Source organism: Labeo rohita, chromosome 1, assembly GCF_022985175.1.
Source record: "Labeo rohita strain BAU-BD-2019 chromosome 1, IGBB_LRoh.1.0, whole genome shotgun sequence".
NCBI classification, from domain to species: domain Eukaryota; kingdom Metazoa; phylum Chordata; class Actinopteri; order Cypriniformes; family Cyprinidae; genus Labeo; species Labeo rohita.
In genome coordinates this window covers 28,854,194-28,878,613 of record NC_066869.1, presented here as the reverse complement: position 1 = coordinate 28,878,613, position 24,420 = coordinate 28,854,194, and the positions used below count along the sequence as shown (strand labels likewise).

The 24,420-nt window shown below is 35.1% G+C and overlaps 1 protein-coding gene across 1 annotated transcript; it reads left to right on the top strand.

Moving 5' to 3' along the window:
• The first annotated feature begins 4,149 nt into the window (after window positions 1–4,149).
• Window positions 4,150–23,871, top strand: slc2a15b (solute carrier family 2 member 15b). The gene is made up of 12 exons (XM_051120913.1): window positions 4,150–4,277; window positions 6,632–6,730; window positions 12,145–12,305; window positions 12,441–12,565; window positions 12,905–13,050; window positions 13,206–13,338; window positions 17,261–17,448; window positions 17,541–17,651; window positions 17,879–17,980; window positions 20,462–20,537; window positions 22,075–22,202; window positions 22,662–23,871. Exons 1-12 carry the CDS (start codon window positions 4,233–4,235, stop codon window positions 22,914–22,916), a joined length of 1,569 nt encoding a protein of 522 aa, XP_050976870.1. The 5' UTR covers window positions 4,150–4,232; the 3' UTR covers window positions 22,917–23,871.
• Window positions 23,872–24,420: the final 549 nt, after the last annotated feature.

Below are 24,420 nucleotides of genomic sequence, written 5' to 3'. Positions count from 1 at the left end.
TCACTAGATAAGACCCTTCTTCCTCGGATGGGATTGTTTACAACCGCATTTGAAGCCACATTTAAACTGCCTTTTGGAAGTTAAAAAATCAGGGCACCATATCAGTCCATTATATGGAGAATGCAGAATGCAGAAATGTTTTCCTCAAAAACATAATTTCTTAATGACTGATGAAAGAAAGACATGAACATTTTGGATGACAAGGGGGTGAGTACATTAAATGTGAATCTTTGTTTTGGAAGTGGACTTCCATAATAATAATAATAATAATAATTAAAGTCACTAAAGGGGATGGCCTTTTCTTAAAGGGGCAGATTCCCCAATATCACAGGGTAGACAACAATTCAAGGGACAAATGAACAATGGGCAAACTCTTGTTTTTTATTAAATAAAAATATAGTTTTTTTTGAGTTTGAACTTCCAAAATGCAGTTTACATGCGGCTTCAAACGATCCCAAATGCGGTTGTAAACGATCCCAGCCGAGGAAGAAGGGTCTTATCTTTCATTAAAAAAAAAATACGATTTAAATACTTTTAATTTCTAACGCTTGTCTTTCATTTATCTCCATGAACTCTGTGTATTCTGATTCAAACCTCTGATCGTATTTTCCCCCTCAACTTCAAAAATCATTTCAAAATCATCCTACATCGCTGCAGAAGTACCGACACAGTCTTTGCAATGTGACCATGCAAAGAAGATCAAACACCCTTAACAAAAAAGGTAACAGCAATATAGGATGATTTTGAAGTTTAGGGAGAACATGAGATGGGATTTTTTTCGACATACCCTAACTGTCATACCCTAACTGTCATGAACCGGAACACAAACAGTCTAAGCAGAGTAAGACAAGATGAGGGTTTGGCATTAAAAATATACATATTGTATTCTTTTTATTAAAATAACCAATCGTTATGCTAGATAAGACCCTTCTTCCTTGGCTGGGATTGTTTACAACCACATTCGATTGTTTGAAGCCACATGTAAACTGCATTATGGAAGTTCAAACTCTGGGCACAATAGCAGTCCATAATATAGAGAAAAATGCTGAAATATTTTTCTCAAAAAACACAATTTCTTTACGACCGAAGAAAGAAAGACTTGAACATCTTGGATGACAAGGGGTTGAGTACATTATCTGTAAATTGTTGTTCTGGAAGTGGACTTCTCCTTTAAGCTCCCAAATAAAAAAGCACCATAAAAGTGTCAAAAATGTGGTCCTTGTGACTTGTGCATCATATTGGTTTAAAGTTAAAACGTCCTAATGATGAATAAAAAATGCAGCTTTCACGTCACAAGACATTAACTGGAGTCATGTGGGATTACCTGTGGATTATTGTGATGTTTTCATCAGCTTTTTGGACACCCATTCACTGCAAAGGATTCACTGATGAGCAAGTCATGTAATGCTTAATTTCTCCAAATTTGTTCCCATGAAGAAACAAACTCATCTACATCATGGATCGCATGAGGGTGAGCACATTTTCTGCAAATTTGCATTTTTGGGTAAACAATTTCTTTAAGACAAGAGCTTTTTACTAAGAGGACCTATAATACCTGAAAAAAACTATTAACATTCATCTAAATGGCTGTTGTTTAGCTTACAAATGATTTCCTAGAAATACACAGCCTGGAGGCTGTCTTCTTTGCACCTCAGTTTGAACATCTGTCATGTGATTCATCACTCATCAAGTGCTGAAGGCAAAGTAAAATATATATCAATTTCACACTTTCATGAACTCTCCAAACATAATATCACTGGTACAAGTTCTACCAAACTATTTTAGAGTATACATATCTACATTTGAATAGCCTTCAATGGGGAAACCTGCTTTTTGCCTTGATAACAGTGTAGCTACGGCATCTAGCAGCAGGGGGGTAAAGGAGTAACATTAACCAACTAATGGATGTTACACCACGGAAATCAATGGATACCTCTGTGTGCGTACATGAACACTGTATGTGATTCCAAACACTTGATTGGGGAATTTGCCACTGACGCTGGTTGTAAAACATAAATATCATTGAAATTAGAAATTTAGGTGTTCCATGCTGTGCAGATTGTTGAAACTTAAAACTTAAGTGTGAGATTGTAGTTCCTTCACGTGTTCCTACCAATGCAATTTAACACGTCCCATTACTCTTTAGATTTAGAGATACTTGGATGAATGAGTGACGAGAGTAAAGTAAAAAAAGTGAATTAACTTCCTATGTGAGACAATAATTGATTCTTCACAAAAAAAATGGTCTGATGCTATGGACTTCATGCTGGGAGTCATATGACAAGAACATACTTAGAAAAGCACATGTAGATAAAATGGCTGCCAGGTCTGTCAGCGCACATCATCACTCTCTGATATATATAAAAAATAGTAAATAAAATAAAGTAAAGTACAGTAAAAATAGTAAATGATGTTTATCTGAAAATGTAACAATGCAAACATGTTTTCTGTAAGGGTTAGGTTTAGGGTTAGGGTTGGGTTAGGGGATAGACAATATCGTTTGGTCAGTATAAAATCTACAGAAGTCTATGGAAAGTCCCCACAATTCACAAAAACAAACATGTGTGTGTGTGTGTTTATTTATTTATTTAAAATGTAGAGGATTTGTGTGGGAGCATCTTCTCAAACTCATGTGAGAAGAGAGAGGGGCAAAATAAAAAGCCAGAGGGAGCTAGTACAGTGCCAAAAGAAACACAGACACAGAACTATTATTTCAATATTTGTCAAAGGTTAGTCACAAGGCAGAGCAACTGAAGAATTTTTGAAACTGAGGGGAAACAAATATATTGAGAACATATTTAGGCAGAGCACATGATAGTGTATAGAGTGATATTGCAAATATTTTTTTCTTTTGAATTGAGTGTTTGTGATGGACCTTAAACTCTGTTAATGTAGTCTTTTATAAAAGGATTTTGCCCCAAATAGAAATTCAGAAATTCTGTCATCATTTACTCATCCTCATGTTGTCCCAAACCTGACTTGTCATGACTTTTTTCTTCTGTGGAAACCAAAGAGTTTTGGTTACCACTGGCTTCTATTCTATAAAAAGAGGAGCTTTTCTCAAAATATTTTGTCTTATGTTTCACAGAAGAAAGAAAGCCATTCGGGTTCGGGATGACAGAGAGTAAATGATGAAAGAGTTATAAATTCTGGGTGAACTATTATCCCTTTAAGCCCTTATGGGCCTGATGCAAAGCTACGGTCACCAAACCGTAACTAATGTTTTAAGGCTTGCAGCCTAGTTTCACGTGAGTGCTTAAATAGCAGTAATAATTTGCACAGTAAGACATTTACAAATGTAAAATGTAGCAATTCAGTTACAGTTGATGTGTAAATTTCAGAGTTTGATGACCATGAAGAAATGATGGAGATCCATGGGATCAGGAGGTTCAATTCCATTAGTCTGACGTCTTCATGATGCATAGTCAATGTATCAATCATCTGTATATAGAACACAGAGAAAGTAACAACAAGAGAAATGAAACACTGGTTTTCTGTGTGCACAGACTGAGTGGTTGCACTTCACATATCCACCTTATTTTTTCAATGCAGAAGTAAGCTGTTTTTTGGTAATATGTTACACTTAATAATGAGAAGAATGTTGAGTAATGGTAAAACTGTTTGCACTACAAACCAATGTGTTCATAATTGAGATAATACATTAAAATTATATGATATGACACACCAGTTTTCAATATCAAGCAGCAAAACAAAATGTTTAGTGCAGTTAAAAATAGCTGGATGCATGAAACTGGAAGCAAGACACATTAAATTTACAAATGGCTGCTCTTACGACAAAAAAAAGGTGGATAGGTTAAATAGACAATACTAGACTATTACTATAACACAAACATCTCACTAAAAGTATGCAAAACTTTGGGGTTTAATAAAAGGAAATGAAAGTTGTAAAAAACTAAAAGCAAGAGTTCACTGGAGCAGTGAAAGTGTAGTTAATTTAAATAAAGAGTTAAATCACGCGGGTTGTTAACATGTGACATGTCAGTCTCGCATTTTGACCTTTTAAAATGGTGAGAAATGCTTGTAGGTGGAGCTGCATTTGTCAGCAAGCAGTAGTTGGTTGAACGTCGCACACTCTCCCTCCTCCTTGTTAAATGTGCAGAATTCAGTCATTACACAGTCAAAAATAGCCTGCACTGGGATGCCGGTGGTATAAACAATAGCCGCTCTCATTCAAATTTTAGTCAGAGAGACAATTTCGTTTGAGCTTTTAGATGGCGGAGGAGGTTTTGATAGAACCTAATGGGAAAAGTGGAGGGGTAAGTAAGCCTAATTTATTTTGCATATTAGGATTTAATAATAATAATAATAATAATAATAATAATAATAATGTATAATAATGTGTAATCATTTTTGACGCGACCAAGAGTTTTGAGAAGGAGAAAATAACATTCTAAAACAGTATAAAACTTGATGGTTTCTCTAGATAAAAAGGCATCACAATGCTGTTACAATTCGCATCGTGACGTATCTGTTGAATTCGCTTTTACAGGGAAAAGTTGGCGTTATAATGAAATCATCTTTTTTATTTTGTTTTCGTAACTGTCTGCAAATCTGCTGTTTAACTTCTAGGCTAATCTCTTCAAAAGCGTAACTCATCTAAATTCATTGTAATTATTTATCTGTTTATTTATAGCATTTCTCCAACCTAAAACAGACAGATATTGTCTTTGACAGCAGGTTTAAAAAAATAGATATATAACAGACGTCTGTAATGAATAATTTTCATATGTGTCTTTGTCAGACAACGCTAAAGAGGCACTCAATTCTTACGTAACGCTACTGTTGCCAAAAATGAATAAGCTTACGTTACATACAGTGTTGTTACTGGTGCTAAACCTATGTCTGTGCTTTCTCAGAATAAAATATCTCTTCTTTTATTTTACCAAAAATTCAGACAAATTTATTGCTACAGAATGGCACTAGTCAGTTTGGCTCATGAACCTGTGTTTTTTTTTTAACACTTCTGTGAAGGAAGCCCAGCAAGTCAGTAATATTAGAATATTTCCTACAGCTTGTGTAATAATATGCTTATAATTTGATTGTAAATTAATGTACGGTCCTTATATGTGCCTTTATTTGGTATATTTCGCATCAAACAAACATTAAGTAACGTCGTTTTCTTTGTGCTTTTTCAAAGTTCATGGTCAAGTTTATAAAGGCAAAAGATTTTTAGCAAGATGCTATCTAGCTATAGGCAGCTCTCTAGGAGAGACAGCAAATGGCAGCAAGATCTTATAAAATCATATTAAAAATAACAACATGAGTAGTAAATCTTGTCAGGCAGAAAAAGAAAAATCTCAAAATGTAGTGTGAATATACAGTAGGCAGCATCAAACTATAACCCTAACTTCACAAGGATATGTTTATAGGGGGCTTTCACACTGGCTATTTAGTAAAAACAGAGCATGGCTCACATTTAAAAAAAAATATAAATAAATAAATTGGTCATGTGAAAACTGTCATGAGCATTCCCATTCATTTTCTGCGAGTGGGTTAGAAAAAAAAATCTTTAGTAAGGATAAACTAAATCAACTAAAGAGATCAATCACAACATTACAACTTTTCATTTGAAGCTAAAAAAAAAAGACTTAGCCCAGCAAGTATTGTGATTGAATAATATACTCACATTCTAAATGACTATACAATTACATGTCATTGATTCTGAGCTCTTCGTAGGCTTGTCTTGAAAGGTTTACACATTATTGCCTAAATTCTCTGTGAAGAAAAAAACATATTTACTCTATCTTGTGAACATCTTGTGCCTGGTGCAGAGAAAGCTATCCCAGATAGCACATGTACGTTAAAGATCTGTTGATCTGGAAAGCATCTGCTGTGTACAAACGTCTGGCAGACGTCTGTAAGATGTCAGTTTTACATACATACTAAATCATAAACATCTTAAAGACATCTAATAGACGTCTATTTGACATCTGACCGGAAATGTCCAATAGATGTCCAAACTATGTAACAAATACGTCTTGCAGATGTCAAATAGACTTCTCAAAGATGTATGTGTGCTATCAGGGACCATTCTGAGAGCCCTGTGTTTTCTTTCTATGGACCCATTCTTTTGAGAATAGTCTCCCACTATGCATGATACAACAAAGTTACTGTTTATTTTTATGTTTGCTCTTTTTACACATTTTGTATTTATCTCATGAAAGACACACTTCATACTTTGAGTTTTTCACTTCTTCTCAACTATGAAATTCTTTCATTTAACTGCTTTCCCACTTTTGGCAGGTGGTGATAGTGATTCTGTACATGTGCAGGGTAATTACTGTAACTCAGTTTGCCTGGGCAGTGAACACTCATGCCAGATCTAGTCATGGTTCACTTGTACGCTAATGCAGTCACATGCTAACTGGATCGGCGCCAGAGTCTAATACTTTAGGCTCAGTTACGGCTTATAAACAATATAACATTTGTACTTAAAGTGTGATTTTGTACTCCAGAGGGGAAAATGCAATGTTGATTATTGAAACAAATAAAAAGCTGCTTCATGTTAGAAGTGCTAGACATCTTATGAAAATTTTAAATCCAAAAACAGGGATATATGTTATTACAAATGGCTATCAGACTCATGGTTGTCTTTTATTTGTTTCTCCAGCATCTAACCACATCCCTGTTGGCGGTAGCGTTCCTCTCTTCCTTTGGGAGCTCCATGCTGTATGGTTATAACCTGGCTGTTGTTAATTCTCCTGCAGTGGTGAGTGACATGACAAACATAATTTTTCACATATAGTAGCCTCACATAACTTTTTATGCAGCTGGATTGAATCACTTGCTGAAACACTAATCACAGTTTGTTCACTTCTTTCCTTTAATGTTGATTGAAGGTGTGTTCTTAAAATATGAAATTCTGACATAACATATTAACAACTATTTAAACTACAACTGATGTCAGTACCACAACACAGGTGCTCTCGATTCAATTCAATTCAAATTCAAATTTATTTGTATAGCGCTTTTCACGATACATATCGTTGCAAAGCAGCTTTACACCAAATTGACATTTTTACAATATATGTAGTAGTAGCTTGATGTACATATGGTAGAGATGTGTGGTAAAGATCAATTAATGACGTAATCAAACAGACAAAGAACACTATAAATTAGTAGCAGAATTTGGTAGTGCTGTATGTTTTCAGGGTTGGCATCATCTGAAGTCCTCTGTGGGGTTGGCATCATCTTTTCTTAAGTGTTCTGGATCCAGACTGGAGCTTGTGAATTCCTAGTTACCATGGGATGTCAATCCCATGGCAAAAACAGAGAACAAATAGGAACATAATTAGCGTAGCTGCTGTTAAAACTAAGAAAAGGAAGGTTTGTTAACCAGAGCTAAAAGATTAATAATGAGCATTTGATCAGATATAACTGCAGGAAAAGTTTATGAGATGCATTATTTGAATGCTTGGCTAAAAAGATGAGTCTTTAATCTAGATTTAAACAGAGAGAGTGTGTCCGAACCCCGAACGTTATCAGGAAGGCTGTTCCAGAGTTTGGGTGCCAAATGTGAAAAAGCTCTACCTCCTTTAGTGGACTTTGCTATCCTAGGTACTACCAACAGTCCAGAGTTTTGTGACCTTAGGGAGCGTGATGGATTGTAGCGTGGTAGAAGACTAGTTAGGTACGCAGGAGCTAAACCGTTAAGTGCCTTATAGGTAAGAAGTGCTATTTTGTAGCTGATGCGGAACCTAATAGGTAGCCAGTGCAGAGACTTTAAAATTGGGGTAATATGATCATATTTTCTTGACCTGGTAAGGACTCTAGCAGCTGCATTTTGGACTATCTGTAGCTTGTTTATTGAAGATGCAGGACAACCACCTAGTAGTGCATTACAATAGTCCAGTCTAGAGGTCATGAATGCGTGAACTAGCTTTTCTGCATCAGAAACAGGTAACATGTTTCGCAGCTTGGCAATGTTTCTAAGATGGAAGAATGCTGTTTTTGTAACATGAGAAATATGATTTTCAAAAGACAAGTTGCTGTCTAATATAACACCCAGGCTTTTGACTGTAGTGGAAGTAACAGTACATCCGTCTAGCTGTAAATTGTAAGTCAAAAGATTCTGTGTATTGTTTTTAGGTCCAATAAGTAATATCTCTGTCTTATCTGAATTTAATAGCAGAAAATTGTTGGTCATCCAATCTTTTACATTTTTAACGCACTCTGTTAACTTTGATAATTCAGAAGTTTCATCTGGTCTTGTTGAGATATATAGTTGAGTATCATCAGCATAACAATGGAAACTAATCCCGTGTTTTCTAATAATATTACCAAGGGGCAGCATGTATATTGAAAATAGTAGAGGACCTAGAACAGATCCTTGTGGCACTCCATACTTTACTGGTGATAACTGAGATGACTTCCCATTTAAATAAACAAAGTGGTAGCGATCAGACAGGTAGGATCTAAACCATTTTAAAGCCTGCCCTTGGATACCTGCATAATTTTGTAGTCGATCTATTAGTATGTCATGATCTATAGTGTCGAACGCAGCACTAAGATCAAGTAAAACTAGCAGTGAGATGCAGCCTTGGTCTGACGCAAGAAGCAAGTCATTAGTGATTTTAACAAGTGCAGTTTCTGTGCTGTGATGGGGCCTGAAGCCTGACTGAAATTCTTCATAGATATCATTTTTTTGCAAGAATGAGCACAGTTGAACAGATATAACTTTCTCTAAAATTTTAGACATAAATGGAAGATTAGAAATGGGTCTATAATTTGCCAGTTCACCAGGGTCTAGTTGTGGTTTCTTAATAAGAGGCTTAATAACCGCCAGCTTGAATGGTTTAGGGACGTGACCTAAAGATAACGATGAGTTGATAATATTGAGAAGCGGTTCTTCTGCCACAGGTAACAATTCTTTTAGTAATTTAGTGGGTACGGGATCTAATAGGCATGTTGTTGGTTTAGACACAGTGATGAGTTTATTTAACTCTTCCTGTCCTATAGTGGTAAAGTACTGCAGTTTTTCTTTGGGTGCGACGAAAGAAGTTGACATATTAGATGCAGTATAATCTACATTGGTTATTGCATTTCTGATGTTATCTATTTTATCAGTGAAGAAATTCATAAAGTCATTGCTATTAAACTGTAAAGGAATATTTAGATCAGGTGGCGTCTGGTTATTTGTTAATCTAGCCACTGTGCTAAATAAAAACCTAGGATTGTTTTGGTTATTTTCTATGAGTTCGCGGAAATGCTCAGCCCTAGCAGCTTTTAAAGCCTGTCTATATCTGGACATACAGTTTTTCCATGCAATTCTAAAAACTTCCAAGTTAGTTTTTCTCCATTTGCGCTCAAGATTGCGAGTTTCTTTTTTGAGGGAATGGGTATTACTGTTGTACCATGGCGCAATACGTTTTTCTCTAACTTTTTTCAATTTGATGGGGGCAACAGCTTCTAACGTATCGGAGAAGATGGTGCCCATATTGCTAGTCATCTCGATTACAGTAGAGGCTTAAAATAGTACATATACTTTCTGCCTATATCATATGTGATCATACTGAGAGCATCTTCATGCTCATTAAGAAGAAATAAGTATGACAATGACAAAAATAGGTTCGAAAAAGGTCATTCAAATACAGATACAGCAATTTAGAGACATGACATTATAACGTTTTTGGGGAGAGTGAGTTTTTCTCTACAATGATTACATTCATTGCATTCATCCATTCCAATGTCTGTTCTACACTGTATAATTTTGACTTGTGTTACTTTGATTCGCTGGTTGTATAATTACAGCAGACTAGAGTCTCAAATTTGAATGTGATCAGCTGAGAAGTCACTCCAAAAGTTTAGACAAAAATTTAACCCTTGTGCGACCTTTTGGACATTTTTGTCAATTTTAGTTTAGTTTTTTTTATTTTTTTGATCATTTTGCCTGTGTTATTGCCAGGTGCATAAATTTTGGCACAGGCGTGTATTTTTATTGGAATTTTACTATTTAACCCTCATTTCCTTTAATGAGTCTATTTTGCACTAGGTACAAAAAATAGTTCCTCTCAGGACCTTAAGAAAAAAACGTCCCCATTGATTTTCATTCTGTTGGCAAGGCTTCAAAATTAATTTTTTTTACAATTTTTTACCAGATGGTGCCATTTTTTTTTTTAGATTCGGCCAATAAAGCAAATACTCGCTTTATTTCTGTTTTCTGCTTTTATTATAGAGCCAATTGGATAAATAATGCAGCTATAATTTGTGGGTGTGTTGGTATGGATGTCAGAGTGTGGTTTGTATGCGTGTCGTAAAAAAAAATTGTGTGTGTAATATCTGAGAGAGAAAAACTCTACTGCAAATCACAAATCCAACCACTGTGTGCACCAGCGGAGTTTTGCTGGCATCTAATGGGGAAAATTTGGTACTGTGCCCAAACAAAATCTTCCTGAAAGCTAATTTTTTGAGATATCAACCTCAAATTTGGAACACAACTTGTTTAGATTTAGAGCTTTGATTTTCTAGCAGGTTTACAGTTCAACATATTTCATAAAATATATTTTATATAAAATATTGTTCATAAAGCATTTTCATAAACGTAAACCACTATAGCTTTTTTTTTGGTTTCACTTTTGAAACTTTTTCTGCTTCAACAATAATCTTCTTTCAAATGTGGCCAAACTTAAGTCTGTGCTCTGCAGCTTTAAATTTTTATGACAGTTTTTTGACAAGGACATTTTTGTCCACTAAGGACCTATGTGTAACTTTTTTATTGACGCACAAGGGTTAAATTTACTGCATATTTACTTACCCTCAGGTTGTTTAAGATGCAGATGAGTTTGTTTCTTCATGCAAACAGATTTGGAGAAATTTAGCATTACTTCACTTGCTCACCAATGGATCCTCTGCAGTGAATGGGTGCCATCAGAATGAAAGTCCAAACAGCTGATAAAAACATCACAATATTAAACAAATAATCCACACAATTTTAGATGGTGCTCGATTTGTGCATATCTTTCTCCTTTTCATTCAGAAGAAAGCACTGTTGTGAAACAGTTTAATCGCAGTGGCATTTAACTGCAAAATTATGCAATTATTTGTTAATAGATTTTCATTCTATTGGCAAGGCTTCAAAATTATTTTTTTTTTACAATTTTTTACCAGATGGTGCCATTTTTTTTTTAGATTTGGCCAATAAAGCAAATACTCGCTTTATTTCTGTTTTCTGCTTCTGCATATTATAGAGCCAATTGGATAAATAATGCAGCTATAATTTGTGGGTGTGTTGGTATGGATGTCAGAGTGTGGTTTGTATGCATGTAATAAAAAAAAAAACAAATTGTGTGTGTAATATTTGAGAGAGAAAAACTGTACTGCAAATCACAAATCCAACCACTGTGTGCACCAGCGGAGTTTTGCTGGCATCTAATGGGGAAAATTCTTCCTGAAAGCTCATTTTTAGAGATATCAACCTCAAATTTGGAGCACAACTTGTTTAGATTTAGAGCTTTGATTTTCTAGCAGGTTTACAGTTCAACATATTTCATAAAATATATTTTATATAAAATATATAAAAGCATTTTCATAAACGTAAACCACTATATCTTTTTTTTTTTGGTTTCACTTTTTAAACTTTTTCTACTTCAACAATAATCTTCTTTCAAATGAGGCCAAACTTTAGTCTGTGCTCCGTAGCTTCAAATTTTTATGACAGTTTTTTGACAAGGACATTTTTGTCCACTAAGGACCTATGTGTAACTTTTTTTATTGACGCACAAGGGTTAAATTTACTGCATATTTACTTACCCTCAGGTTGTTTAAGATGCAGATGAGTTTGTTTCTTCATGCAAACAGATTTGGAGAAATGTAGCATTACTTCACTTGTTCACCAGTGTAATGTAATTAATAGTGTAATGCTAAATTTCTCCAAATGTGTTCCGATGAAGAAACAAACTCATCTACATCTTGGATGACCTGAGGCTGAGTATATTTTCCGCAAATTTTCATTTTGGAGGAACTATTCCTTTAAGTGTGTGGTTTAAGTTAGTTGAAATGCTTTAGGTAGTGAATCTTATATCGCTGTCTAACTGTTCAAGTATGACTGGCAATGCCCGGATAATGTAGTAGAAATGTATATTATAAGAGCTACACAGAATCATATTTTCTTTGTTTATCTCACAGTACATAAAGGACTTTTTTAACCAAACCATTGTGAGGCGGAATGGATCAGGAGTGGATGAGGAGACTCTCACACTTATATATTCAGTCACTGTGTCTATATTTGCCATTGGAGGCCTGGTGGGCTCTCTGACGGTGGGAATGCAGGTTACCAGATTTGGGAGGTACAGTATGCAGCTTATATATGTTTTTTTTTTTTTTTTTTTCTCCTATTAGACATAATACGAATAGTTCTGAAATGTTGTCTCATTGTAGTTCAATAGCTACTTGAATGCTTTGTGCAACTTTATAATTTGTAGGAGAGGGACACTGGTACACAGCACAGTTCTGGTGTTTATCGCCGGAGGGCTGATGGGCTTCAGCCGATTGTGTGGATCTCCAGAGATGATCATCATTGGGCGCTTCATTATAGGGATACATGCAGGTCATAAGTTCAGTCATCATTTAATATTGAAGGCCTTAAATGGCAAAAATGAAAATTCTGTCATTTGCTCACCATGTCATTTCCACAACTATATGGCATTCTGTTTTTCTGTGGGGCATAAAAGAAGACTTTTTGATGGTTGTCTCAGTTTGTTTCTTTTTTCATGAACAGCAACATTTAAGCAGATTTAACCATTTTAGTGTAGTCCTGTTTTTCTTAAATATGCACATCTAACTATGTCTACTCATGTTGGATTTAAATTTCTAGTGGCATCACTAGTATTAATTTTATATATCGAGCTGCTGTACTGACATGTGCTCCTCTGTTGTGGTTCTATAGGAATTTCTCTCAGCGTAGTGCCCATGTATCTGGGAGAAATTGCTCCAAAGAATCTCCGGGGCTTTCTAGGACTAGTTCCCAGCATCTTCATCTGTATAGGAGTGTTTATCGCTCAGATTCTGGGGCTTCATGAACTCTTGGGCAAGGTGGTTGGGCAACATTAGATCTGTCTCTGTTATGAACACCACATATTAATTGATATATTCCAAACTTTTGTTGTGCCAATATAGTTTAAACAGATCTGCTTTTCTTTCAGTCTTGTTAAGTATTTTTAACATTAATATTTGGTTGTTCCACACAGGAAGAGCACTGGCCTCTGTTCTTTTCTCTAGTTGTGGTGCCTACATTCATACAGCTCATGTTGTTGCCATGGTTCCCAGAGAGTCCGAGATATCTGTTGATGGAAAAGCGGAACATTCACGCCACTATCACAGGTAAAGACTTTTCTTAACTATAAGAACAGTTCACCTAAAAATATATGTATATATTTTTACCATCATACTATTCTACATCCGTCCGTAATACATTCTTTCTTCTGTGGAACACAAAAAGTGTTTTTTTTTGTTGTTGTTTTTTGTTTTTCCATGAATACAAAGTAACAAAATTATGCTTTACACAGAGCAATTGCATAAATTTAGAAAACTTATATACCGCTCATATAAGTGTAACATGCAGTGCTAATGTCAGAAACGCACGATGAAGGGGTAATCCAAAAACACCATTTTTAATAGTACATCCAAGGAAAACAAACACAGCGAATTCAGGAGCAGACCAAAACAGCAAAGCATGTCCATGTGATAACTGGCAAAACACAGAACTAAAGGAAGAGAATTTATACAAAGAAAAGAGAGGAACTAATGACTGACTAAACACAGGTAAACTGAATGAACTAATCAGGGCAACTCAGGAAAACTGGGACTGAATCCGCCTCCTATACCCTCATTCACTATCCCTTACATTAGGTCACTTACTCAGTTCACTTGAAGGAGTTACAGTTAACAGTTAAGTGAATTTGGGTACTAAGTGCATCAGAAGGATGGCCACTTTACATAGTTTGTGCTTACTATTTAATAATAATCATTTTAAACTGGCAAACGGACAAGATCAAAGGATTTATCTTGAACTCTGTCAGGCAAATGATGTTCAAACCCTAGTTAAACAATTGAATAATCAATTTACAATGAATGTATACCTGCATTGTATTATGCTGTGCACCGTGGATGAGCTCTTTTAAAGAAATAATGTACTCACCCCCTTGTCATCCAAGATGTTCATGTCTTTCTTTCTTCAGTCGTAAAGAAATTATGTTTTTTTGAGGAAAACATTTCAGGATTTTTCTCCATATAATGGACTGATGTGGTGCCCCAAGTTTGAACTTCCAAAATGCAGTTTAAATGCGGCTTCAAACAATCCCAGATGCGGTTGTAAACAATCCTAGCCGAGGAAGAAGAGTCTTATCTAGTGTAACAATTGGTTATTTTCATAAAAAAATAATACAGTTTATATACTTTTTAATGTCAAACGCTCGTCTTGTCTTTCCGACCTCTGTTTTCTTCCAGTTTATGACAGGGTATGTCGAAAAACTCCCATCTCATGTTCTCCCTCAACTTCAAAATCGTCCTACATTGCTGTTTTAACTTTTTTGTTAAGGGTGTTTAATCTTCTTTGCATGTTCACTTTGCAAAGTGAACTTCTTTGAAGAACTTCTGCAGTGATGTAGGATGATTTTGAAATTATTTTTGAAGTTGACAGAGAAAATACGATCAGAGATTTTCGACATACCCTAGCTGCCTTGAGTCAGAATAGGGTTGAGTTCAAGAAGAGCAAGACAAGGCAAGCATTTGAGATTAAAAAGTATTTAAATTGTATTTTTTTTATGAAAATAACCGATCATTTCGTTAGATAAGACCCTTCTTCCTCGGCTGGGATCGTTTACAACCGCATTTGGGATCGTTTGAAGCTGTATTTAAGCTGCATTTTGGAGGTTCAAACTCGGGGCACCATATCAGTCCATTATATGGAGAAAAATCCTGAAACGTTTTCCTCAAAAAACACAATTTCTTTACGACTAAAGAAAGAAAGACATGAACATCTTGGATGACAAGGGGGTGAGTACATTATCTGTAAATTGTTGTTCTGGACATGGACTTCTCCTTTAAAATGAATGGATGGATGATTCAGCTGCGGGTGCCATCTTCTGGCGAGACGCGGGAATTCTTTCGGCACCCAAATTTTGCAGTGAATTATGGGTATTCTCTAGCCGTTGAGTGTACGTCGGTTGTACACTAATTTTTGCTGTGCATTGTGAGAATGAGTGAGTGCACTCGAGAATGTCCACTATGGTTTCGGTTGCCACTAAAAATGGCTGTCCCCTCAAATAGTGGCCTGTTGGAGGGTATAGGGGGCAATTTCGGATACAGCCTAGGTCAAATGAAACAAGGCAGGAGGAGAACAGGAACACAAACAAAAGTCCATAACCATGACAGTAAGTTGCATGGACTACTGTATTGACTTCATTTATATGCAGTTCATTGTAATTGTTTGGAAAACTGTGACCACTGCATTCTCTGGTATGTAAAGTTTGAAAAAAAAAAAGTTTCTGTTTTACAACTTACAATCTTCCATGAAAAAAAATTCTAGAAATTCTTCTGAATGTTCCCTACATTGAGGCTGATTGAATTGTGTGGAGGGATTAGTGACCAGCAGACTCTCATAAGCTGTTATTGTATGTACTGTGATCTCAAAGCTTCAGAAGCCGACACTACAAAGGCCCATCGGTCACGCAACAGCTACCAGCCAGGAGAACTTACTGACTAAGAATGTGAGACAGGATTAGAAGAGAGTCACAGCGGAAACATTAAGCTATTTCCATACAAAAAATCATTTTTGTATGATTTAACTGTAAGCATATGTATTTTTTGAAAGATGACTAGATGGATGAGATAATTAATTACACATTTACATATTTTAGCTAACTAGCATCAACATATGCTTATGGTGTATAGCCAGAGGAAAACTTAAAAGTTTCTCCAAAGGTTATTTTCGGCACACTTTATGGTATTTTCCTTGCCACAGTGATCTTTGGCTTCTTATTTAATGTGTAATATAAGTCTCAGTTGTCCCCAGAATGTGTCTGTGAAGTTTCAGCTCAAAGTTTTAACCCCAATAGATCATTTGTTATATAATTTTGAAAATGCTTATTTTGAGTGGAAGCAGAAACACGCTCTTTTCGCGCATGTCTCTTTAAATGCAAATGAGCTGCTGCTCCCCACCCACTTTTCCATAATAGGGCTGCCTTTACATCTAGTACCCAGTGTTGCCAGATTGGGCAGGGTTCCAATTTTGAATTTGATTGTGCGGGTAAAAATTGGCTTGGGCGGGTGGACAAAATTTGGGCTGGTTTGGGGTCAGTGTGGCAGTTTTCAAACATCTGAATTGTATAGGCTAATTGGTTTACAAACAAACGTAAGTGTGTGTGTACTGGATCCGGTCAGTCATCACAACGTTACTAAACTACATACGCACACTGCAGAGGCAGCTGATGCTGATGTTGGCATGGAAATTCGCACTTATAGCCAATCACTATGGATCAGCAGACAGATGTGATGATTGATGGGTTGTTAGTGCGATAAAAGATCAGATTTTTAATGTATAACTGAATTATGATATTTGAATGTATATTCAAATGATCACAATGCCTATATAAGTTACACAGTAAAGACTGGGAAAGTGACTCTGAAAACGTGAATCACACCTTTATTCTTCTATATCTATATTTATATTAGATACAGAACAACAATTTAGAGATAATGTACTCACCACCTTGTCATCCAAGATGTTCATGTCTTTCTTTCTTCAGTCGTAAAGAAATTATGCTTTTTGAGGAAAACATTTCAGGATTTTTCTCCATATAATGGACTGATGTGGTTGTGGCTGATGAGTTTGAACTTCCAAAATGCAGTTTAAATGCTGCTTCAAACGATCCCAAATGCGGTTGTAAATGATCCCAGCTGAGGAAGAAGAGGGCAGGTCCAGGACTAGAGACTAAAGCACATGGCAAAACACACACAACAGAATCTATGGTTATCTATCTTGTATTTCATCAAAAAAAAATCTTCATTTGTGTTCTGAAGATGAATGAAGGTCTTACAGGTTTGGAACGACATGAGGGTGAGAAATTAATGACACAATTTTCATTTTGAGGTGAACCATTCCTTTTAATTTTACATTATTACAAGGGACACTTTTTAAAAGTGTAGGGTTACCAGAGTAGTCTCTTGTTCTGATTTTTGGTTGTTTTGATGTGGGCTAATGGGTCTTATATAATGACACTCAGATTCTGATTCTTTTTTGCAGCACTGAAGTGGTACCGTGCCAAGTGTAACATTCAGGCTGAGGTGGAGGAGATGCAGGAAGAGCAGCGCTCATTGTCCTCTGTAGAAACTGTTTCAGTATTGCAGCTCTTCAGGGATCCGTCTGTTCGCTGGCAGGTTGTTACGGTCCTTGTGGTTAATGCTGGGATGCAACTGTCAGGAATCGATGCGGTGTGTGTGTTTATAACATTGGAAACTGTTGATGATAAACATAAAAAAGGCTAGAACATTATTTGAGATAATAAAATGGTTTTCATTTCCAGATCTGGTTCTACACCAATGCCATCTTTGAGAATGCGGGCATTCCTACTCATCAGATTCAGTACACAACTGTGGGCACTGGAGCCATAGAGGTCATCGCTGGACTCATAGGGGTGAGAACACAATGAATGATACCAAAAGCAAACTATAAATTTAGCTGTGATTATTATTGTGATTATTGTGTACATACATTTAGGTTGCTTATGTGCAGCAGTAAAAAACTCAACATGCCTGCAGCTTCGATGCTGAGTAAAAAACTCTCTAGAATGGCAAATATAATTGGCTCTTAAGTAACAATGTGAGTAATTCATAATCTCATAATTCTCTGGATGTTGTTTAGTGCTTTACTATTGAGCGTGTGGGTAGGAGGCCTCTGATGATTGGTGGCTTCAGCTTTATGGGGATCTGCTGTGCTGGAATCACTTTCTCCCTGCTATTACAGGTAATTACGAACACCAAAATTTACTTACATTTAATTTGCATTTACATTTAGTCATTTAGCACATGCTTTTATCCAAAGCAACTTACAAATTACAAGTTACATCTTAGAAGTCTTGGTTAGTCTAACACAGTAAACGTAGCAAGGTTTTTTTTATATAATAATAAATAAAAAGAAAACAATTAGATAGAATAGAAATAGAGTAAAGAGTGCAGATAGATAGATGAGATGTGTTTTTAGCCATTTCTTGAAGTCCTTGAAGGACTGAGACTCAGACTGAGTTGGGCAGGTCATTCTACCAGGAGGGAATAATTAAGGTAAAAGTCAGTGAAAGGTCCCCTAAGATTTATTTTTGGTGTTTTTGCCTTTATTATGATAGGACAGATCATAGCTGATAGGAAGCTAAGTGGGAGAGAGAGAAGGGGGGGTTTAGGAAAGGTCCTCAAGCCAGGATTTAAACTCATGACACCCGTAGCGCAACGGCGCTGTATGTCGGCGCGCTGCCCGCAAGGCTATCGGCGCCGACCATGAAAGTGATTTTGTGCCTTTTTGGGATGCCACTACAATGCAGTGTTAGTTTGCAGAATGCAAGCTTCTGGAGGGCACATAAGTCTGAAGTAGTGAATTTGAGTAAAGAGGTGCTGAGCCAGTGTTTGTTTTGTAGGCAAATATCAAAGCTTTGAATTTTATGCGAGCGGCTATTGGTAGCCAGTGCAAATTGATAAACAGAAGTGTGGCATGTTTGCAATATCAAGCAGCAAAATGAGCAGTTTTGTACAGCTAAAAATAGCTGGAAACGAATGACACTGGAGGCCAGACCAATTAAATTTACAAATGGTTGTGTGGATAAAGCAAATCTGCAGGACAAGACAGGACTTGCTCTTGTCGTAATCTATTTAAGATAATTGAACCTTAAGTAATAATTAGTTTTTACTATAACCTATTATAGCTTAAAGGTACTTTAAGTCTATATTGCTACTATTTACATAGTTTTGAGTGAGACTAAAATTATTACTAGAATTCAAGAAGAGGGCAGTAAAATCTTTTAAATGTATTCGAAAGAAGTTATTCTCATCAAGGCTGCTTTAATAGATCAGAAACACAGTAAAATCAGTAATATTGTGAAATGAAAATTATTACAATTCGTTTTCTATGTGAATCTATTTTAAAAATGTAATTTTGTTACTGTGATGGGAAAGCCAAATTTCTGAATTTGAATTACTGAATTTCTATAATGTGTATATATATATATATATATATATATATATATACAGTGTTGGGGAAAGTTACTTTTAAAAGTAATGCATTACAATATTGAGTTACTCCCCAAAAAAGTAAATAATTACATTACTTAGTTACTTTTTATGGAAAGTAATGTGTTACTTTACTTTTGCATTACTTTTTAAATCTGGCTAGGGCTTGCTTGTTTGTTTTTAATATAAAAAGTTCTATTTTTGGCAAATGTAAAAGCCTTTTCACACCAAAAGCCTCAGGTTTTGAGAAAAGTCATTCATTAGAGAAGACAGCAAAAGAAAAAAATGTCAGCTCTTCAGCAATAAAAAAGGAAAACAAATGTTAGATTATCTTTTTTGCTTATTAGTATGGTTGAATTGGATCATCGAAGGTTGGCAGCAAAGACACTGGTTAATAAAATGGGATTAAAGGCATAAAGGATATTTGTATTATTTAACATATTTAATTATTGCAGGTTTGTGTCATAGTTTAATTTCACTGTTTTTATTCATTTTTAGAAATACTAAATCTGTTTTATGTGAGTGAGATGAATTAATGCATGTTCACGTTTATTCTAGAACTAACATATTACTCCAGATTTCTCTCAGGGTGGGAACAGGAGAACTTTTAATCAATAAATGGGGGTAAAAAGATATTTTCTTGTCAATTAAAAAGTAATGCGTTACTTTACTAGTTACTTACTAGTTGGAAAAAGTAATAATATTACGTAACTCGCATTACTTGTAATGCATTACCCCCAACACTATATATATATATATATATATATATATATGAAGAGTTCAGTTGCAAAACCCTTTAAAAGCCACTTTGGTTAAATAGATATAATAGAGATAATGATACTGAGTGAATGCTTTCGACACATAGTATACATCCATCAAATACTTTTACTTCAAACTCACCAAAATCCCAGCCTCAGCCCAATCAGAAGTACAAACCTATACATAGAAGCCTGATAAAATGCTTACTTTACTTTAATGCTTACCCTAAAGTACAATAGTGAAAAGGCATTTTTGTACCTTACCTACCCCTAAACAGTACATATTAGTACCCTAAAGGTACATTTTAGTACTTTCGAAAGTACATATTGGTACCTTCAAGGTACATATTGTACCATATTGCATTTGTATCTTTTCACTTTGTACCTCAGGGTACTGCCCCAGCGACAGAACTGTACCTTTTTTTCTGACAGTGTATATATATTGATCTCTGCTTTTTTTTTGTCTGTGTTAGGCTCATGTATCCTTTATGCGGTATGTTAGTGTAGCTTGTGTGGTTGGAATCATCGCTGGATTCTGCATAGGACCTGGTGAGGATCTCACTGAACAGGAATATACCTGTCATATCATGTCTTCGTGTATATCTGACTCTTAAAGGATGCCATTTATATTTGTAATGGTCTAAAAATAAAATGTTATATTCATGGAATTACTGATCTTAAAACAAAGCCAAGGTTTGCTGCCATAAAGCATTTTATTTGAAAGACTAGTGCCACCTGCTGGTGAAAGAGTATTTGTTTTGGAAAAGAAAAAATGCTTTGAATTATGTGCTACAGTATGTATATGCTACATAACTTGCCATATGCTCTGTTGCTTTTTTTTATTAATTAAAATATATGGTAACACTTTACAATAATTAGCCATTTGTTAACATTAATGTATTAAAGGAGAAGTCCACTTCCAGAACAAAACTTTACAGATAATTTACTCACCCCCTTGTAATCCAAGATGTTCATGTCTTTCTTCAGTTGATAAAAAATTATGTTTCTTGAGGAAAACATTCCTGAATTTTTATCCATATAGTGGACTTAAATTTTGGAAGTTTGAATGAAAATTAATTGACATTTTAACCTCAAACGCTTGTCTATTCTCAAAACATCTTGTCTATTCTCTGGGATGCGCATGCTAGTTCTCTGTAATCCGGGTCAGTTAGGGTATGTCAAAAAACTCCCATCTTGTTTCCTTCTTCAACGTCAAAATCGTCCTACATCGCTGTTTTACCTTTTTTTTTTTTTTTTTTTTTTTTTGTAAGGGGGGTTTGATCTTCTCTGCATGTTCGGTTTGTAAACACTGGGTCGGTACTTCTGCAGTGAGGTAGGACAATTTTGACGTTGGGAAAGAAAATGAGATGGGAGGTTTTCTACATACCCTACATACCCTATTTAACTGTATTGACCGTATCGAACCGGAAAAAAAAAAAAGATTTCACACAAACTTAGACAAGACGAGCGTTTGAGGTTAAAAAGTAAATAAACCGTCAGTTTCTTTAAAAAATGACCAATCGTTACGCTAGATAAGACCCTTCTTCCTTCCATCTGAAGCTGCATTCAAACAGCATTTTGGAAGTTCAAACTTGGGGGGCACCACTGAAGTCCACTATATGGAGAAAAATTCGGGAATGTTTTCCTCAAGAAACATAATTTCTTATCGACTGAGTTAAAAAAAAAGACATGAACATTTTGGATGACAATGGGGGTGAGTAAATAATTTGTAAATTTTTGTTCTGGAAGTAGAATTCTCCTTTAACTAACATGAACGAACAATGAACAGTACATTTATTACACTATTTATTAATATTTAATATTAGTTAATAAAAATACAGTCGTTGATTGTTTGTTCACGTTAGTTCACAGTGCATTAACTAATGTTGACAAACACAACTTATGATTTTAATAAGTTAATTAACATTAACTAAGATTAATAAATACTCTAAAAGTATTGCTCATTCTTAGTTCATGTTAACTAATGTAGTTAACTAATGTTAACTAATGAACCTTATTGTAAAGTGTTACCAAATATATCCTATTAATATGACTTTAATGTAGTTATATGTTTGCTCCTGCACAGCTGGTGTCCCGTTCCTCATGACAGGAGAGCTTTTTAAACAATCTCATCGACCTTCTGCCTACATTGTAGGAGGTTTTCTCAACTGGATATCAAACTTTATGGTGGGATTTGTCTTTCCATTTCTTCAGGTAAGCCTGTTTTTGTCAAACTTAATATTCAATCTTAAAATTTTAAATGTAAAATGTCCAAAAAAAAAACAATTTTACAAAACAAAAATTACCAAACATATATAAACATACAGATTTCTGCATATAAGTTGTTTTAATAAACTTGCATATATATATAGTTGGCATATATGGTTGCTACGTATAATACAGTAAAAAAATAATCATGTACTGTATATGTTATTAACATAAGTAAATAAATAAATATAGAAATCTTACAATGGAGATTTTATATATGTTATTAAACAATATCTTCAACTGTGAAAATTATATATTGTCCTATAGGTAATATATGGTAATATCACTCATGATATAGGGCAGCGTATGTTCTATGTTACATTTCTGTATGTTTAATTACAAATTATATTGTCAGCATACTAACTGTTCATTTGCACAATAAATTGATTTTCATTGTATTTTCAGACGTCAGCTGGTGCGTTCTGTTATCTGGTATTCTGTGGTGTGTGTGTGGGGGTGGCAGCCTACGTTTTCTTCATCATCCCTGAAACAAAGAACAAAACCTTTGTGGAGATCAGTCAGATGTTCGCCTTAAGAAATGCATGTAAAATTGAAAACCAGCCGCTGGGAACAACTGATCAACTCAAGCTCAAAAAAATGAATGGGTATGGTACACTGGAGCCTGGAGATGTGGACAAAATGGACAGGACAGAGAAATAGTGGTAAAGAAAGAGGGCAGTATTGTTTCTATGCTACAATGTCTGGTGCTACAAAACACTGTTCTGTGTGTTGTGATTGATTTTTTTTATGAATTATCCTGTGTCATTAGATCACTTACTACAAAAGCACCATTAAAGTAGCCCAAATGACAAGTCGTATGGAGCTTTAATGGTGCTTTTGTTTGCAAAACTTCTGAAGCCATACAACAGTTTGTGTGATGAAAATTACTTATTACTTTACTAGTAACCAAATGTCAAATCTGCATGTTTTAAAACTCTCCTGGTTATTTTAAAGGCACAATATGTAAGATTTTTTTATTCAAATATCCAAAAAACACTAGTAGCGTTATAACAGAATTTTTTAACACACTAAAATGTATCTAGTATGATAAAACAGCGCTGTTTTTCCAACATACCCAACCGGAAGGAGCAAAAGCTCTGCTGCTTTTTAGCTGTGTATCGCGCTCATCCTTTATTAACAATCACTCCATCATTGTTTAGTTTCTATGACTTTAGGCGCCATGCGTTATACTACAGTGATTTTAATAAGTCTTTTAATGCATTAGCTCATCCATGAACATGATTTCTGCCCAAGTCCTGACAGATCGACTGTGGGGATGAAGACAACAACTCCCATGATTCCACACTCAATCAAGGCATCATCAAACTATGCCTTTGGTTCTTTGTTTGTTTTGAGTATGCGCCCTCTACTGGCGAAAACTTACATATTGTGCTTTTGAGATGTCATTAATTGATGTTGTGTGGATTATATCTTATATGGCAGTTCTATATTTGAAAGCTACAGAATTGCTTTCTTTTTAAAAAAGGTTGCAGCGCATTCAATTTTGAACTGCCTGAGAGCTTCAGTTTTGATTTGTTCCTCACACAAAACTATCATATGCCTTAAGAAGACTAAGAATATTAAGCACAGGTCATATGGACTACAGTACAGTTTGAAAAATTTGGAGTTTAGAGATATTTTGATAAAAGTCTCTTCTGCTTGGCAAGGCTGCATTTATTTGACCAAAAATACAGTAAAAACAGTAATAGTGTGAAATATTACTACAATTTGACATAACTGTTTTCTATTTTAACATTTTGTAAAATTTAATTTATTTGCAGTAATGAAAAGCTGAATTTTCAGCATCATTACTCCAGTCCTCAGTGTCACGTGATCCTTCAGAAATCATTCTAATGTGCTGATTTGCTGCTCAAGAAACATTTATTTATATCATCAATGTTGATTGATGATTTTTTTAATGAACAGAATGTTCAAAAGAACAGCATCTATTGTTACTTTTGATCAATTTCATGCATCCTTGCTGAATAAAAGCATTAATTTCTTTCAAAAAATAAAAAAGCTGCTGACTCCAAATATTTGAACATTAGTGTACTTTTGTAATATAGAAAATAATGATTTGTGAAGATACACTCTATTTTTATCATAACCTCAAGTTGCATTGCAGGTAAACTGTTCCTTTTTTGCAGATCATTTTAAAGGGGTC